The 18,834-nt window shown below is 37.8% G+C and overlaps 1 protein-coding gene across 5 annotated transcripts; it reads left to right on the top strand.

The window, feature by feature from the left end:
- The first annotated feature begins 1,088 nt into the window (after positions 1 to 1,088).
- On the top strand, positions 1,089 to 18,286 carry MANEA (mannosidase endo-alpha). 5 transcript variants are annotated; one of them, XM_070953928.1, is made up of 7 exons: positions 1,318 to 1,658; positions 1,825 to 1,979; positions 4,018 to 4,177; positions 7,643 to 8,230; positions 12,184 to 12,293; positions 16,405 to 16,481; positions 16,947 to 18,286. In XM_070953928.1, the coding sequence occupies exons 4-7, from the start codon at positions 7,687 to 7,689 to the stop codon at positions 17,581 to 17,583; spliced, it is 1,368 nt and encodes a 455-aa protein (XP_070810029.1). In that variant the 5' UTR covers positions 1,318 to 1,658; positions 1,825 to 1,979; positions 4,018 to 4,177; positions 7,643 to 7,686; the 3' UTR covers positions 17,584 to 18,286. The 5 variants fall into 5 exon arrangements, with proteins under 5 accessions (XP_070810045.1, XP_070810029.1, XP_070810020.1 ...); XM_070953919.1 differs by having other exon boundaries at positions 1,318 to 1,979; XM_070953944.1 differs by lacking the exons at positions 1,318 to 1,658; positions 1,825 to 1,979; positions 4,018 to 4,177 and adding an exon at positions 1,089 to 1,141.
- The last annotated feature ends 548 nt before the right edge of the window (positions 18,287 to 18,834 follow it).

Genomic DNA, 18,834 nt, shown 5'->3' with positions numbered 1-18,834 from the left:
TCTTTTACCTGAGATACTAGAAACATGAACAGTACAAACCCTTTTGGGCTGGTTTATTTATTTTATACTCCATTGCATTGTATTTGCAGTTCCTCTTGTGTCACAGCCCAGCACAATCTACTCCATTCTTATTTCATCACAAGGACCAACTGCATTGCTAAACAGGGTGCATGCATTTGCCCTAATCTGTGATTTAAACTTTAATTCAGGGGAGATCCTCACAAATGCACTTTTGCTCCAACATACTAGCCCTTTGATTAATCTCAAAAACAAGGTACAGAAAACTTTAAGTAGAAATACATATTAATGTTCAGTTCTATTTTGATAAATACCGATAATCACATTCAGCAAACAGGATAGAGCAGATGTACAGTCCATAAGAACAGATCTTACTACCGGTATCATTTTTTTTTCCTGTCAAATAGTCTAAGAATTAGGTTTATTTTTCTGGTTCGTTATTTACCACTCTTCGATTTGTTTTAGAAAAAGCCCATCGTGTATTCTGTAACAGTTAAGCAAAAATAAAAATAAAAATATGCATGTCTCCTTTTCTAATGTAACACCTGCCAGATATGTACGATCACAGCTCCACTGCAGCTAAAAAAAGCTAAGAACGGAATTAAAACCCAACACACGTGGAGACCCGCACACTGCATTAGTGAAGATGACACCTTCGCGTTTGCAAGGAGGTTAAAAACCCACAGTGGACTTCTGAGCACTTTATCAAGAGGCCCGCGAATGGGCGCTTAAGCGAGAAAATTAATTCACACGCTTGCGAACTCAGCAGGTCGCGAGCCTCAATACTTCCGGAGAAGAAGGGGGGAAAAAAAGCCCGAAGGTAGTTCGGTTGTGCCAACAAAGAAAGAGAAGCCTAATCAGAGTAACTTTACGGCTTTCCTGGAGTTAAGGGCAACGTGCCTTCTACCTTGGGAACTGCGCATGCTCCGATGGAGAGGACAACCGCAAAAGCTAGGGGGAGCCAACTCCAAAGAGGCTTGGTAACCCTGAGCCTGTGTTTCCTCCCCCGATCGGTCCATTTTAAATCTCCCCCCCCCACCACTCCGCCTCCTCCTCCTCCTTCGCTCCCCCTCCCCTTCTTTCGAATCCTTGCTTGAACTTTTCAGTCCGGTTCTGCAGACGGGTGAGTAGCAAGGAGGAAGGCGCCAGGGGGTACCGCTTGCTGCGGATGCCGCCTCCGCCGCCTCCTCGCCCGCGGTCTTCCCATTAGCCCGCTTGCCTAGGGATAACGCGGAGGGGGCGGGAAATCCTGGGGGGGGGGGAGGATAGATACACCCCCCTCCCACTCTGCCCATCGGTTGCGAGGAAGGAGAGCCCCAGCCTCTGCCTGCGCAGCCCTTGCGGGGATCTCGAGTGGAAGAGGGCTCCCCGGTCAGGTGCAGAGCTATTAAAAGCAGCAAACCAGGAGCCTTTGGGCTGGCTGTGTAGAGCAATAATTAGGCCAGATATCGGTTTACTCAGCTTGGGTGGTTACGTGAATATCAGTTTTGTGTATGTGTCTGTCTGTCTATGGAGATTCTCAGTCATCTAGATCATGGTTGTTCCAAAGGTGTTTTTTCAAGAGGCAACTGGACTTTCTGGTTTTTCTTTGAAGACGTTTCACTTCTCCTCCAAGAAGCTTCTTCAGTTCCTCTGTGTGTGTGTGTGTGTGAGTGAGTGAGTGAGTATGTGTGTGTGAGAGAGAAAGAGAAGGGGGGGTGGGAGGAGACAGAGCTATCTGGAAAGGTAAGATTAAGTCTCCAATCCAGCTCTATCCTTGAGAACCTCCTGAACATCTCCGTAATAAGAAAGGCTTTTTGCCTTTAGCTTCTTCCTAGGTTGTTCTTCTGGACTTCCATCTCCGTTCTATGTAGCCTGGGATTTCTCAGTGGTCTCCTTTTCCTCTGCTAATAAGGATCGATGCATTGTGCTGTTTCCGAAGGCGACTGAACTTGAAGAAGTGCTTTTCAAGATCAGCCAAGGTCAATTTCACAATATGAGTGTGTGTGGTTCAGCGTTGGACCCAGCCATGATTATGTCTTAGCCTAGACCTCCTGGCCTTTTACAGACTTGATCCATGTGTCGTGTGGCATAAGCTTTTATCAACTACGATTCACATCAAGAAGCTTATGCCTTAACACATGTATGCTTTATTTTTGTTTTATGTATCTTCTTCTGGAAGCTGCTTCACAGAATTGTTGTAACTAGGATCAAGGAAAAACATGAACATGGGAAAAGTATGATAGAGATTAGGGTTATGCAACATTTTAGATTTAAAGACAAAGGTGCTTTAGAAAATACAGGGACATTCATGTAGAATCAATCTAATAGCACCTTCTCCTCTAGCACATTTTATATTGTAATACTTCTGATTTTTTGCCACCATAACAGGTTCTTTTCTTACAATAGCACCAATCTGCAAGTCCTTATAGTAGACATATTTTCATGGATTTGTGGGGCAGCTGCAGTCTCATGACCCCAGCGCAAGACCTAACTGCTTTACATACCCCTTTGAGCTTCAAATCCAAAATGCTACATGATTCTAATAAAGGTTATCATTTTAATTAATTGCACAAATGAATAAAATGTAGGCATTTGCCCAATCGTCTATAAATAATTTATTTCTTTAACGATTAGCTAATTGCAAGGCACTATGATCTTGGGATCTTGTATTCATTCTGGAGAATCAAGATTTCAATGTTGTTCAGATTCCAGAATACCCACCTGGATAGACATTGGTAGGCCAAGCTCAGGGGCTGCAGGAAGGTAGGAAATTTTTAATTGATTTTGTTTCTTGCAGTTGCCATGCAAGCTAAAAGCGATATGTGATTTTTTTTTCTTTTGTTGACCAATTTTAAAGATGTATTATTTCATAAAGTTGTTCTTCCAGTATTTTGCTTGTGCATGATATTGCTTCCCTCAATCCTCTGAAGCAGAAAAATCATTTTTCATTTTCTGCTGATGAAAGCCATGTTAGTAGAAGATCTCAATCAGAATTCACCTTGTTTTTCTACATATTCAAATTACCATTGGGTTGTTTTTTTTTTGCGTTCTACATACATATTGCCTTAGTTGCCAATTTTGTTGACTATGTTGCCTGGGAATTGGGAGAGCTGTAATAATCTCGAAATTAAGACCCCATATTGCGAGACTTGTAAAATATTGTAAACCTGCTTTGGATGAATATGGAGAGTTAAAGTGGCTTAATATTACCTTCAATTTTGTCACTGTAACTATTGAATTACATACTTTTGGAACTTAGTAAAGCACAAGTTATAGGCAGATTTGCTGACTTCTAGCCTTTCTGAAACTGAATGGTAGATCACAAGGGATTGATCATTAAATGTTTATGTTTTGAACACCCATAACAACTCTTATTTCTCCATCCTCCTGTGTTTTTACCCGCTTAGAAAGCACACAGGGAAAACATTCAACTTCTCTTTATCTAATCTAATTTCTCTTGGCTTTTAGCAGAGGTAAAATTGTCAAAGATAAATGAGTTATGTCGTGCCTTTCTTTGTGCATTATTTATCTTTGTGACAACATATGTCATGTTCTCCATGATAATAGATTATATTTAGATGTAAATCTAAATATATCTAAAATCTAAACGTTGCTGATGCTGCTTATTCTGTGTGGAGAATAAGTTATTTTATTTTATCTCAACATTCAATCCATTTGTCCAAACTATTTATTACACATTTAAAATGATACAATTATCATAAAAATACATAAAACAGTGAGTCTCAGTGAAATACTAATTTTTTTTTGGGGGGGGAAACATTTGAAACCTTGATTTGTGTTGCTTAATGATCAAATTATTTTACAGTTGAAGTTTTAATGCTTTAATACTGCAAACAATCATTATAATGTTACATTTAAACAACAACAAAAAAGTCAGAATTCTGAACAATGTTGAATTACAGAAGTAAACCAGTTGAAGAAATTGTCCTTAAAATTCTGGATAGATTATTGCTCTCCAAGTCAGAACTAGTGGATAATTTGGGGTTTCTCTTGCAGTCTCAGCTTCTGCTGGAAGAATAAATGGCCATGGCCAGGAGGGCGTTTGACCAAATCTAGAGTGAGTTTGAGCCAGACCCTCTCTCAGTCCAACCCACCTCATACGATTGCGGGGAAAATAAGAGAAAGAAAATGTATTATATATGCTTCCTACCTTGAGGTATTTATAAAAATTTTTTAAAAACCTTGAAAGTTACAGCTGTAGGTACTTATGAAGCACCATGATACACCTATATAACACTAAAGCTTCACTAGCGCTTCATGAGCTGCATTACCTCCCAGTATCTGATTTTCAGATACAATTCAAACTTTAAATTTCCAACTACAAAGTCCTTCATGATTCAGGGCTAGGTTATTCTGGATTATCACTTATCTCCAGTTATTTCTCTCCATCCCATAAAACCCAACAGAGCGGGCAAGGTTTGGGTTTCCTGTATAAATAAACCATGCCATCCAAGGAGACTCAGAAAGTATACTTTTTCTGTCATAGCCTCTGCCCTAAGAAAGATTTCTTCCCTCTCCAAATTCAGATAGGCCTAGCCTGCTAGCCTTTCATAAGGCTTTGAAAACCTGGCTTGTCTCCCAGGTCTTGGGACAGGTCCTTAGCTCATTCTTTAAAGGTTAAGAGAATGATCGTGGTTGGCTTAGGCATGTTATATTTTGCATTTGCCTTCTTGGGTTTTGTTACAGCTTTCATTTGTTTATTTGCTTGTAATTCGTTGTTAGGCATCCACAGTTGGAATTACTAGTTGGATGGCAATATAAACTGGGAAATGTATGGAAATTCTTTATCCTTTGCAACTTGTCTCCATGTTACAGATAGTAAAGTAGATGTGTCTCAGAATGGAGATGTTTTGTTCTTTTTCTACTGACTTGAACATACCAATCCTTTGAGACTAGTAGAGGGGAAAGTTAAGGGTATATGCTTGTATTACAGTGGTTCTTGTTGTCAGAGAAATCACATACCATAAATGGTTTCGGATTTTCCCATCCTCTTCAATCCTCAAAGTACTAATAATGGGAAAACAGAACTGTGCTCAGGGTCAGGATAGAAATTCAGATAGTGCATGCTTCAGAGAGACAAATGTATTCCTAAATCATTATTTGGGTGGAGAGGGTGTGTTTAATGTACTTTCCCCAATGCACCTTTTAAGCAGGGGTGAAATTCAGCAGGTTCTGACAGGAGCTGGAGAACCGGTAGTGGGAATTTTGAGTAGTTCAAAATTGCAGGAGAACCAGCAAATACCACCTCTGGCTGGCCCCAGAATGGGGAGGGAATAGAGATTTTGCAATATCCTTCCCCCAGGAGTGGGGAGGGAATGGGGATTTTGCAGTAACCTTCCCCTGGAGTGGGGTGGAAATGGAGATTTTGCAGTATCCTTCCCCTGTCACGCCCACCAAGCCACGCCCACAGAACCAGTAGTAAAAAAAATTGAATTTCACCACTGCTTTTAAGATATCGCAAAAACCAAATTTGAGATTTGTTTTCTTATTGGAAAATGATTCAGTAGGATCAAATATTTAAAGAATAATGTCTATCTGTCAATTTTAATTAACAGAATAAAAGATATGAAGCTGTGTCTTGTAAAAAGTGCATATATTGTTTGATAACAAGTCTTAGCATTTTTTTTTCTTTTGAATAAATGCACTGTTTTATCAAGATGTTCATATCAATCTATCTCTTTATATCAAATGAGATACTTAAAGTTATAGAAACAAAGAGAGGTGTGTCAACTAGGAGATCATGGGAGGCAATGAACCACTTATTGAGAGAATGGCAAACAAGACCAGCCTTCTTTCATTAATCAATGAAGCTGTGCTTGTTTTCACGTTTGTGTTCTTTTCTTATTCCCTCTGCTTTTTCTTTCAACCTGTTAAATATTATCCTGGGTTGGGACTGTTTTATCTTTTACAGATAAAGGGTTCCTTGTCTCAAGGTTAGAACAGTTGCTTTATGTGTAGAAGATCCCAGACAGACAAATAATGAAAGAAACATTGTTGTATTGTGCCACAAGATCCCTGGCTTTCATGACCCATAAACAAATGGGTCTTGCACTGAAAACAACAACAACACTGATTTTGTAATTCTGCCCTTCCTTGCCTCTGAATCTCCTCATTACCCCATCCTAGCAAATCAGCCGGAGACATTTTCAGATAGCCTGGGATATTGTTTATGTAGATGAGATAGTGCAGCCGGGTCAAACTGAATTTTTTAGAGAGCTGGAGTTCTCCATGGGCTGGTGAGATGGGGAGACAGGAGGGACACCTCCTGCAGCACCCTGACAGACAAAATGGGGCATGGGGGGCTATGTGCACCCCATGCCCCATATTCAGCCTAGATGGCCTCCTGCAGCACTTTGCCAGCCTAAATGGGACTTGGGGGGCTGTGTGTACACCCCACACCCCATTTTTGGCCTGGAAGGCCTCCTGTAGCACTTTGCCGCAGTCCCCCTGTGCCCCATTTTGGCCAGCAGAGTGCTGCAGGAGGCTATCTAGGCCAAAAATGGGGCCGGGGGGGGGGACCAAGTTTCACTAGCAGAGGCCCTATTTTTGCTAGCAGAAGCACCATGGGCCAGTCCTTTGCTATTTCCAGGCTGGCCCCGCAGGCCAGATTTAAGCACCCCGCAGGCCATATCCAGACCGTAGGCCTTGAGTTTGACACCTTTGAGATGCCTACACCTCTAAACAATGGGAAGCACTTCCCAATTATTTAGGCTTGAGAAGGGCTTTGAGCTACTCAGATAACTTCCAGTTCTTTCACATACTCATTGATCAGCTTGTTGAACTAGTTTGCAAGCAGTTGCAAGAAGCAAGGGAAGACTGACTGACTGACTGACTGACTGACTGACTGACTGACTGACTGACTGACTGACCATGGAGGGAGACTAATAAAGTGATGAAGAGCTTTTCTCCATTGCACCTCTGCTGTTGTCTAAACATCACTACCTTCAATCTTTCTATTTGCAACCCTGAGCATTTATTGTGTTCTTTCATGTATTATTTGCAAGCAACAGCTAGAAGCACGATTTGTCTTGTTGTTTTCCATCCTTAATGTTTTTTGCAAAACAGCAGATATCTCCCTAAGTCAGCTCCTTCTTAACTTCTCCTTTTGGCTTTGCTTTTCCACTTTTAACAGAATTATTACTTTAGTTTGTGTTTTAAAGTCAACAGTAAAAATATTCCACATAGCAATGCAATTTCTTAATATCCTGAAATAATAAAACATAGAGTTGAAAGCAATAATTAGATAATTAAGCTCAATATTCTGTGTCTCTAATATTAATTTCTTCTTTACAATAAAGTATTTTTTTGTTTCTATCATGGGGGTTAGGGAAGATTCAGATGTTTTTGATCGAATTGATAATGGATCATAACATGAAAAAGTGAGAACTGTAGCCTTAGAGAATTGGAGTGCTATGATCAATACTGATAGTGTTGTACTAGATGACATGATAAGTTCAACATAAATCAGCTCAGTGTTTTCCTATATGTTAAGATGTATTCAGGGCTTAGGAAATTGTAGGTCATATATAAATATTAAATAATTCTGTAATGTTAGTGTGAATTTGTTTTAGTTGATCGCAAAATTTAAAAATCTTCAATCATGTTTTTTTCTTGTTTACAGGCAGCTGGACGCTTCCTACCTGTGTCCTGAACTACCATGATATCATGGCAAGATTTCGCAGGAGAACATGCATCGTTTTGCTGCTTTTTATTTTATTTATTTGCTCTATAATGATGGCACTGAAAACTCTGAGACCAGAAAGAGTTGGGTTTGGAGATCCATTTGGTCTTGGCCTGTTACCAGATTTTCAGCAACAAACAACACATTTAAAAAAGAAGTTCAGTCTGCATAAAGGAGCAAAAGAAGATAATTTCCCACGGACCAAAAGTGTTCATCCTCTACCGATGAATCTCAAAACACCTACAACTTCTGTAAGAAAAATGGAAGAGCTACCTCCTCCAAATTATAACTTCCATGTATTTTACTACAGCTGGTATGGGATTCCACAGTTTGATGGAAAATATATTCACTGGAACCACCCGTTATTGACACACTGGGATCCAAAAATTGCAAGTGGTTATCCAAAAGGCAGACACAATCCTCCAGAAGATATTGGATCAAGCTTCTACCCAGAACTTGGACCTTATAGCTCTAGAGACCCATCTGTCATAGAAGCTCACATGAAGCAAATGAGATCAGCATCCATTGGTAAATATTCCATCTCCTTTCCCCTCGCTGCCCCACCCACCCAAAAAAGCTCATATCTCTGTCCTACATCCCTTTGCTTGCTTGCTTGCTTTCAGTCTCCTTTCAAAGCCTTGCAGTCTTCACCTCATCCTTCCAGGCCACTTATTCACCTTCTAACCCAGTTTATTCACCTGCAGTTGTTGTTATTTTTTCATTTCCCTTCCTCATTCTCAGAAAACCCCCCTGGTTGCTTGCTTGCTTTATACAGTGGTGGGAGCAGTAATGATCATACCTCAGTAACACCTTTGCTTTGTAAATAACACCTCAGTAACACCTCTGCTTTGTGAGCTGCATGGCTTGTGAGTTTGCATCCTGGTGCAGTTCAAGGTACTGGTAGTTACCCATCATCTTCTCTACATGGTGTAGAGTAGAGGTCTTCAAACTTGGCAGCTTTAAGACTTGTGGACTTCAACTCCCAGAATTCACAAGTCTTAAAGCTGCTAAGTTTGAAGACCTCTGGTGTAGAGCCTGATTTACTTGAAGGACTGTATTTACTTGATTGGTTCCATCAGGATCAATGTGCTCCAGACTCCTTCAATTAAAAAATATCATCTATTAGGATCCAGGAAGCATGCTTGCTCTGTATCAGTGCCTGCCTTCTAGAATGAGGTTCCCCCGAGATCCGGACGCCCTCCACCCATGCTGATGTTTAGAAAGGTCTTGAAGATCTGGTTCTTCACTCAGGGCTTAGCAAAATAGAGTGAAACCCCTTCACTCCATTCCTGTCTAATGTCTTGTTCTTGCCATATTTTCATGTATTTATTTATTTTACTCTTTATTTTTATTTTATTTTTCCCTTGTTTTAGTATGGGTAATTCTTATTTAGTGACACTGATTGGGACTATATATATATAATATATATATATATATATATATATATATATATATATATATATATATATATATATATATATATATATATGTCTGACTTCCTGTCAGCTTCCCCATTGACATTGCTTGCAGGAAGCTGATAGGAAAAGTCATACATCGTAACTATTGGATGCTGCAGTGGTTGAAACTTTGAGGGCCAATCATAAGTACAAACTGTCGCTGAACAAGAGGGCATTAACCGAAGACCACAAGTAGCTTTTTAAAAAAGCAGAAGAAAGATGTTTCCATTTGTTCCAAAACACAGCTGTGTTGTTGTTGTAGGTAAAAAATAACAAACAAAAAATACTGTCCTAATGCCCTCTACTGATGAGAAAGCCATAGCTGATTTTGCTATTGTTAAATGATATTAAAAAGTTAATTGATCCAGTTTTTGGAATGTGGCCTTCACTGCAGTATACAAACGTAATGTGATTTCTGAGCTGATGGAAAATGTGCACCCCAGATCTGTTAGATGTGATCATTTAGTAAATTGCATAGATCTTTTCCTCATAGACTGAGTAAAAAGCCACAGAGTTCAGTAGTATAGAATGTCACTTGATGAACTGGCCTGTAATTTCAGACATGAGCCCTTTTTATCAAGCCCTTCCTTTATATGTTAGAACTTACCCTGTCTCATTACTCATGGCTTTTTTTGCCAGTTATTTATTAATAAATCAAATTGACATCCATTCAACTTTTGGCTGTATATAATATAAAAAACAATCTAATACAGTGCCAATACAATAGCCCCGAGATTAACATATCAAACTCAGCAGCACACATTTCTTAGCCTACAACCAGAGAAAAATCCCCATCTTCAAGACCAATATAAAGGAAGGCAAGATCAGGGCACCTTAATTTTCTGGGAAATGCTATTTAAGAAAGCAGATATCCCAACAGAGAAATCATACCACTAGGTCTCATCAGAAGAGCTTGTTTTAGAGATGGGAGCATGTCCCCTCTTTCCTATCTTAGAAGATCGGCAGAAACAATGATAGTGATGACAGTCGGGCCCTAGATTTGGTAAGACTTTGTGGGTCACAAACAGCAACATAATTTATGCCTGGAAGCTTAACTGGCAATCAATGCACCTCACACACCAGAAAGAATTAGAACATCAATCACTTCCTTCACTACTGCTTTCTGGACCAGCTGTAGTTTCCAAGTGGTCTTTGAGGGCTGCCTTTTATTGAGAGCATTGTAGTAGTCCACATAGGAGGTGACTATGACTAGTGTCATTAGTGACTATGTTATTATTGACACTAGAGACTAGTCATTAGTGACTATGAGAAGGGATTCCCAGTTAAGAAAATAGTGCAGTGGTGCAACAGATGAATCTAGGGAAAAGCCTCCCTAGAGACAACTGCCACTTGCTCTTTGAGGAGGAATTGAGTCCAGGAGAACCTTCAAATTGTGAATTTTGGAAAATGCTATCCAATTTTAAACTAAAGATGGAACGTCTTTGATGCATTTCTCACCCACAATGTAAAAGCAGCTGTTCTAGACTCAAAATGGCCCCGCAACAAGCAGGAACCTCACACAGCCACAAAAAGCCCAAAAAACCAACTTTCACACTTTACACACAAAATTCCACATACAGCTTTGTGAGATTTTGTGTGTTTGTGTAAGTTAGAGTGAAACACTACAGAAACACACTAAATCTCACAAAGCTGCACAAATATTATTTTATTTTATTTTATTTTTATTTTTATATAAAAGCAGCTAAATTTAAAACTTCCTAAACTTTAAATGGCTAAGTCTAAAAGAAGAACAACTAAAAAAAAACCCAATTAACTATTTTTTTTAAAGCTCCCAAAGGGGAAAAAAACTTACCCAATAGAACATGGGTTTCCAACCTTGGCAACTTTAAGACTTGTGGACTTCAACTCCCAGAATTCCTCAGCCAGCTTTGCTGGGAGTTGAAGTCCACAAGTCAAGGCAGGCAGGCAGAAAGAGCTGCTCACTGATGAGCTTGATTGCAGGCAGGGAGATTCAGTTGCTTGGTGATGCATGGATTGCGATCGTCATGCGATCAGCAGCTAAGGTAAGCAAGCTGGAGGCTGGGAGCTGGGGGGAGAAAAAAAAGAAACTTTTTTTCTTTTACATGGCTCTGGCGATCCAAGCTGAGTTGCCTGATTAGCAGGCAACTCAGCTGGGATCCTTAGAGCTTGGCTGGTCAGAGCCATTTAAAAGGAAAAAAAGGCTCTGATGATCGCGGGGCTCAGCTGGGCAAGGGGGGCAGGGGCAGGGATTTTTGCTATCGGTTCTCCGAACTGCCCGCTGCCATCGCTACCTACTCGCCCGAACCGGTCCGAACCGGGAGCATTTCACCCCTGATATATTCCCTTCTCTCCCTCAGGCTTGGCCTCATAGATCCTCTCCTATCCTTTTTTCTCCTTCAGGCTTGCCCCATAGATCCTCTCCTATTCCCTTCTCTCCCTCAGCCTTCCCTCACAGAAACATCTCCTCTCCTATCCCCTTCTCTCCCTCAGGCTTTCTAGCCCCTTCTCTCCATGAGGTTGCCCCACAAAAGCCTGTCCTATGTAATCCCATTCTCTCCAGAGTTATTTTTAAGTTGGGAGGGGGAGTAGAACATCTAACTAATTAGCATCAGAGCGTGTTATAATAATATAGGAAATACTAATGCTCTTTTGATGGTCATTTCAAAAAATCCTTCTTTAGTGAGCACCTAAAAGCCAAGAGGAACATATGTGGCAAATTTCGAGTTTGTAGGCTTTACAGTTCTGAAGATTTTGTGATTAATGCGTGAGTGGTTTTCGCTTTTATATATATAGATACCCAACCTCATGTCAGCAAATGCTTTCGCCCAAAGGCTTCATGTAGATGTTAAACAGGAGAGGTGACAGCACTGAGCTTTGTGGCAGTCCACACGTCATCAGCCTATTATAACTGAAGTGGCTTGTAGGAAACTTTAAATAAAAGCTTCAAAATGTGGTTATTAGTTGTGAGGCTTAAAAAAAAACATTTGGGGGGGAGGTGCCAATTCAAATTTATAATAAAAAGGTATATGCTTTATTCCTTAGGGGTTTTGGCTCTTTCCTGGTACCCACCTGTTATGGCTGATGAAAATGGAGATCCCACTGATGGGCTTGTGCCTATAATTTTGGATATTGCACACAAGTATAAATTAAAGGTATAGTATTTGAAATTTGTAAAAAAAAAAAAAAAAAACCTAGCTGTAATGGATTGAATAAAATAGTCTACATTGTTATAGCAACAAAGTTTGTTGATATTTTATATCCATTTCTCTCAGATTAAATTCCATTGAACTCAGTTGGACTAGTTCTCAGTAGTCATATGTATAATTATTGTATTATCAAATATCATTAATAATTTATTTCAGTAAAAGACTGCTTACAAAATGCGATGTTGGTACCTTCCATAAATTATCGGTATAAATATATATTCAAACTGACTGTGCAGCAGTCCTATCTTTTAAATGAATTTTAATTTTGTACCACTCTAGTTAGAAAGCTATTTGAAGCAGTTGTAGAGTCATCTTCTTAGAAGCAAAACTTCCCTCTTAATTCAAAGCAAATATTACCAGATAAATATATACGTAAATATAGTGCGACTTTTCCATCCCAAAATTTGTTCTTAGAGACAGTAACTTCTAATTCTTTTGAAATTGAAAGAATTGTCCTTAGTCAAAACTGAAATAATGATTATCCTGAAAAAAAAAAAATACAAGGGGACTTCCGGTTTGGCGTCGCGGAGATGCAGTCGGGGAAATGGCAGGCTCTGATGAGCTCCGCCAAAACCCCGGCTGGCTAACTGCCGCTGACAGGTCTGCAGTCCTACCCTGTCCTAAAGGGACATGGGAAAAGAGAGGGACCCCTTGGGCGGCCGAGAGGAACGGGCAAGTTCTTCAGAGGCTGGAGGCAGCCCTTTAAATCAGTGGCGGGTGACGGCAGCCATGGCGGCTGCCTCGACACTGCGACAAATCGGGGCAAACAAAATGCAGGAGGAAGGAAGAAAAGACTCTGTGCTTTGGAGCCGGGTGAGTGACACCAACCCAGGCGAGAAGTAATGTGTTAATAAGGTTATTTACAAATAAGATCCCCAGCCTTACCTAGCGGCTAACGATCTGAGGGGCTTGAAGGTTTTTTAAAATAAGGAAAGAAGTTAAAGACCCTTTAAGAACTTTACTTCACCACTGATTGATTGGAATGAATTGCTCATTAACTACATAGAGCTGGATATTTGAACTTTCTCGTTAAACCGAAATGAATTTGAAAAGAGAAAAGCGATAATTAAGGACTTGCCATCTCTAAAAGCCAGACAAAGAGATCAAACGGATTGCTACATAAATGTTTCAAAATGGCGATTGAAGCTGTGACTAAGTGAAAGTGTTGATTGTGGAAACTTGTTTTTTCCTGAAAAGAACCTATTTGACTCGTTACATATTGTGGATTACTTTGAAAAGAACTATGGTTTTTTGAACTTTGGAGATTCCTATTCTGTCGTTTAATGGCTTTACAAAGAAAGAAGAAATACAATGACTAATAAACTTTTAACTAACTGGCGCAGCAATAAAAGACTTGGCGCAGGATCAGAAGTGGAGAAGCTGATGTTTTACTGGAAACAGACTTTATAATAGAATTAAAAAGGATATGCAGAGTTTTAATCGTGGAAGTATTGACTTTGAATTGAAATGCTTATGGACAGATAAGGAAACGAAAAAGCAAAATAGATAAATCAGATAGCAATGTTTGAATGTTTAATTGTTTAAATGGTTCAAAGTTTAAGTGAGCTTTAAATAAAAACAAGTGTTTATGGTAAATAAAGATAGAAAGATAATTAAAATAGAAGTGGGAAGTTAAGGTGACTGAAAGTGATATTTTCATAAAAGCATAACTTGTAATATGTTTTAGTTTTAACTTGATAACAAAGTGGTGGATGATAATTATGATTAATTGTTAATTATTATAGATGATATACTAAGGTACAGAGATGGAAGTTATAATTGTGATTGCATTTAACATATGTTGGAAATGATTAATATTAAGAAATAGATGGGGACACACCCTGGAAGAGTATAGTTGGAAACAGTGGATTAATAGACAACATATTGAAAAAGATATTTTTAAAATAAGTTAGCAGAATAGTAGTTGGAGTTAATAGAGGAGAATATGCTGAGAACTCAGCCAAAATAATGTAATGCTGGAAATCAGCCAAATAATAGATGGAGTTATGGAGGAGAATGCTGTTAATGAGCCAAAACAAAGCATGCTGGAAATCAGCCAAAACAATGGAAAAGGCTGGTAATCAGCCAAATAACAGGTGGAGTTATGGAGGAGAATATGCTGAAAACTCAGCCAAAATATGTTATGCTGGAAATCAGCCAAATAATAGGTGGAGTGATGGAGGAGAATGAGGAGAATATATTGAAGAATAATTATTAATAAGGAGTGAAAAAGAAAATGTTGGGTGATAATTAAAATGAAATGGTAAATTTTGAGATGTCTGTGTAAAAGTTTAAGAACATGATAGGATGAATTGGATCTAGAAAACGAGAAAAATAGAAAGAAATTTTGATTAATAAATTGAAATAAAAATTGAGTTGTATACATTTGGAAATTAAGATTTGATAAAATTGTAAGGTAAATATATAGATTAATAGATTAGATTGTTTTTGTGTTTAATGTTGATGTTAAAAGGGGCAAGGGGAAAAAATTTGATAGAGCGGTATTGAACTTTGATTTATAATTGAATTTGTAATTGAATATAAAAATGAGCTTCGCTTTAGTAGGAGATTAAGATGTATGATGAGATAATAGAAAGATTTATTAAGATGTTGGAATTGATATCAAAATTGTTTGCTCTCATTTGTTAAACTAGTATACCCATTTGTGACCGGACCAAGACTTCGTTCTTGAAATAATTTTCTTTTTTATGTTTATGTTGGGAAAAAATTAAAAAAAAAAATACAAAAAAAAATACAAGAGTTAAAAAAATAATTGGCATGTATTTGAGAAATCTAGGGTACAGTTTCCTTAAATCTAATCATAATTAGATTATTTAAATATTAAAATATTATTGCAAACATTATTTCAATATTTTGTCCCAACCCAGAATTGGAAGTGACACTATTCTGTCCCAGATTCTGAGGAAAAGATAACATGTACTCAGGCTAGAAATTGTGTGAAGAAATGGCCACCATAGCCTCTTTAATAATGAGTTGTCATTATTGCCAGTTATCTCTTCCTTTCAAAAGATAAGGTTGATTAGGGAGGCAGGGCAGATGTGTTGGGGAAAATTGTTTGCTAATAAGGTAAATCCAATTATATATTCAGGTATAAATTGCTGAACTGGAAAATAATTTGAACTGCCCAAACCTTAAAATTGATCCCAACACTAATTAAAACTGAATGTTTAATAATTTAAGCATTTCTTGCAAATCAGTACTTTTTTTTTCCTGGAGACATTAATATCTTGAAATGCTGTTTCTCTGATAAAATAATCATCTAGTGAATTTAATATTAGATGACTCAGTGCCTCTACAGTTTTGCACAAGACTTTGAAACTATTGGGCAGATATGCCTCAAAAATGAATCATAAATGGCAATGATACTGAGACTCTTGATCATTTAAAATTCCAGCCACATTTCTCTTTTCACTGTCGGCACATTTAAATTTGCTCTTCAGATTGGAGTTGGCAATGCGCTTATATTTTCTCTTTCTATGGAGAGATTTAAAACATAGCATTGTCTTTAGATGATTTTTTCAGCAGAGGAAAACATCGTTTTAATACTAAAGAGCTATTAACTTTCTGTTGGGTGTCATCTGCCAGCCCTTTCTTTCTGGTTTAGTTAATAATGGCTGCCATATATATTTATTGTTGCACTATACTGTACTTGTTTTAAATTGTGTTTATGATTGTTTGCTGTCCAGAGTCACTTATCTTAGAAGGGTGGACATAGAAATTAATTAAATGAATAAAGCAAAAATTTAATTGACATTGCAGCATAGAGCATTTTTGTTCTATGTTTGTACCGAATAGCTATGCTTTCCATTTTCTAACCAATCTGTGTTGGGTGACAACAGGACAAACTCCATTCCCATGTAAAGGACTAAAAGTTTATCTCCCTTTTAGTTTTTTCCCTTCTTTTTCTGCTAAAGTTGCAAATATCAAATAAAATTTCTGTTCTTCATAAATCGAGGGCTACTGACTTCAAGATTTTTTCTGCTCTTTTGCGACACTCCATTTTTTTAACAAAAAAAAAATCCTTTTTATGTTTCAGATCACTTTCCATATTGAGCCATATAAAGACAGAGATGACCGTAGCATGTACAGCAATGTCAAGTATATTATAGACAAGTAAGAACTTGGTGTAATATTTGAATATCAATATGATAATTTTATTCTGTCTGATCTGACTTTATTATCTATAAGTTTCATGGTGATTTATCAATTAAAAATTGATTCCTTGTCACTAGACACAGTTCTCATTAAAATAACCTGAACTTCCATTCTTTTTGTTCAAATTCACAATATTTAATATCACTGCTGTCGTTTTTGTTACTGTGTCATGCAGCAACAAATAGAGGTTACAAGCAGAGCAATTTGGTAATTTTATCTTCCTAATAAGACTACATTTATTAAATTTGCTTTGCTGAGTTACAGTTAATTGTGTTTAAAGACCTATCTAATGCTATTTGTGACATATGAAATGAAATATAATTGAGAGAGAGGCAGGAAGAGTAACTTTTAAGATGATTAGAAATGTGTATATGGAACATTTACTTTCTTTCTTTCTTTTTTTTTTTGCTTGTTTGCTTTTAGATATGGAGGCCATCCAGCTTTTTACAGACATAAAGTCAGTACAGGTAGAACCCTTCCCATGTTCTATGTTTATGATTCTTACATCACAATTCCAGAAATGTGGGCAAATCTGCTCACAGTATCGGGATCTCAAAGTATACGTAATACACCCTATGACAGCTTATTCATTGCCCTTCTTGTAGAAGAAAAACATAAACATGAAATTCATCGAAGTGGCTTTGACGGGATTTACACCTATTTTGCCACAAACGGCTTCTCTTATGGTTCAAGCCATCATAATTGGCCCAGTTTGAAAGCTTTCTGTGACATAAAAAACTTAATGTTTATTCCAAGTGTGGGCCCAGGTTACATAGATACCAGCATCCGACCATGGAACAATCACAACACACGCAATCGTGTCAATGGGAAATATTACGAGACGGCATTCAGTGCTGCGCTTCTAGTAAGACCTGAGATCATTTCCATCACCTCTTTTAATGAATGGCACGAAGGGACTCAGATTGAAAAAGCCATTCCTAAAAAGACAGATTTGACAACTTACCTGGATTATCAGCCGCATAAACCAAATATTTATCTGGAGCTTACTCACAAGTGGTCTGAAAAATATAGCAAAGAAAAGGAACAGTGGCTTACATGAGTTGCTATTGTGGTTGAGAATTCGACAATGAATCTGTTACTGATAGATTGAGAAGATGTTGTGAGGAAGTGGTCTTGACTATTTCTAAGCTTTGTTATAGAAAGTTTTCACTTTAAGGAACAAAGGTAACAACAAGCAATACTATCCCTTCAGTTACTTTATTATATGAAGACTATGTTGGCCATGCTTAATATTGTATATATTATTCTGTACTACAAGTACTGTTTCCAGAGTATTTGAGTGGTGGTACAAATAGACTGTTAAAGAGCTAAATTCAAAACTGGCTGCAATTAAAATAGTTACATAAGATATTTGCATGCAGCTGATTTTTTTTCTCATGGGGGGCAACCCCTCTCAAAGCAAAACAAGTTTAAAACCCATTTCAAATACAATTTGAAAAGCTGTAGCTGAGAAATAACTTCGAGCAAATATAGTACTCACATCCAGTCCTTTCTCAGCAAATCTATTGGATCAGAAGCTTGGAACAACTATGTACAAAGATATTTATCCAAGTCTATTGAAGATTAATGTATATATGATGCACGATACTGTAAAGGGAGGAATTTCTCTGGGAACTTTTTAGTTCAAGAACCATTTAAAATTAGTGCTATGTAAGAGCACAGTGTTGGGGTCCTGTTCAGATCTTGTTTAATCTCCATGTGAATAGCTGGAATTGGAAATAAATTCCCTGTTATTATTTTTAGTGTGCTTTTCAGAACATGAAAAACTTTTTATTTGCGTTTACTTTATTAAAATTAGGGAGGGAAGTGAAATTTTCATAATATTTCTAGACAATAATTGTTTCAGTTTAGCTATTTCTAAGAAGTGGTAAATTGCCACCCACTTTTTTATGTGAATCACTGCAAATAAAATTAGGAAACAATCTTAATTCTCTCCCCCACCCACCCCAAATAAAGGTTGAGGGAATGAGAGATTAAAGCAATTACCAAGTAAAATTGAAATACTGGGAAATTTAAATTCAATTTACTCATAAAATAGTTTAACCTGCAAAAAAGGACTTTAATGGGAAGGGCTGTTCCTAATACAGAGAGCTTAAAAGCCAGGTTTAGTTCTGTCCCAAACATCAGAATGTTTTGCTGGGTGGTTGGGTTTTTTTTTTAAGAAAATGATCTAGCAAAATATTTTACTGCTCAGAACAGGCTCAGAATATGTTTTCACAAACATTCATTGTTAGTCTTTTGGGTATAAGTAGTTCTCAAGGTACAGGAGGTCATTTAACAAACATTTGAA

The sequence above is a fragment of the Pituophis catenifer genome, unplaced genomic scaffold (assembly GCF_029215685.1).
Source record: "Pituophis catenifer annectens isolate HBS135680 unplaced genomic scaffold, rPitCat1.0.hap2 SCAF_1, whole genome shotgun sequence".
NCBI lineage: Eukaryota > Metazoa > Chordata > Lepidosauria > Squamata > Colubridae > Pituophis > Pituophis catenifer.
Note: the sequence above shows the minus strand (reverse complement) of the source record. Positions and strands in the feature narration are given on the sequence as shown.

What these genes read in the sequence shown, in the direction of transcription:
- MANEA (XM_070953944.1), top strand. Translation starts at nt 7,687, where the DNA reads ATGGCAAGATTTCGCAGGAGAACATGCATCGTTTTGCTGCTTTTTATT. An exon ending in AATGAGATCAGCATCCATTG is followed by an intron (nt 8,231 to 12,183) that starts GTAAATATTCCA and finishes TTTATTCCTTAG; the next exon opens with GGGTTTTGGCTCTTTCCTGG. An exon ending in GTCAAGTATATTATAGACAA is followed by an intron (nt 16,482 to 16,946) that starts GTAAGAACTTGG and finishes GTTTGCTTTTAG; the next exon opens with ATATGGAGGCCATCCAGCTT.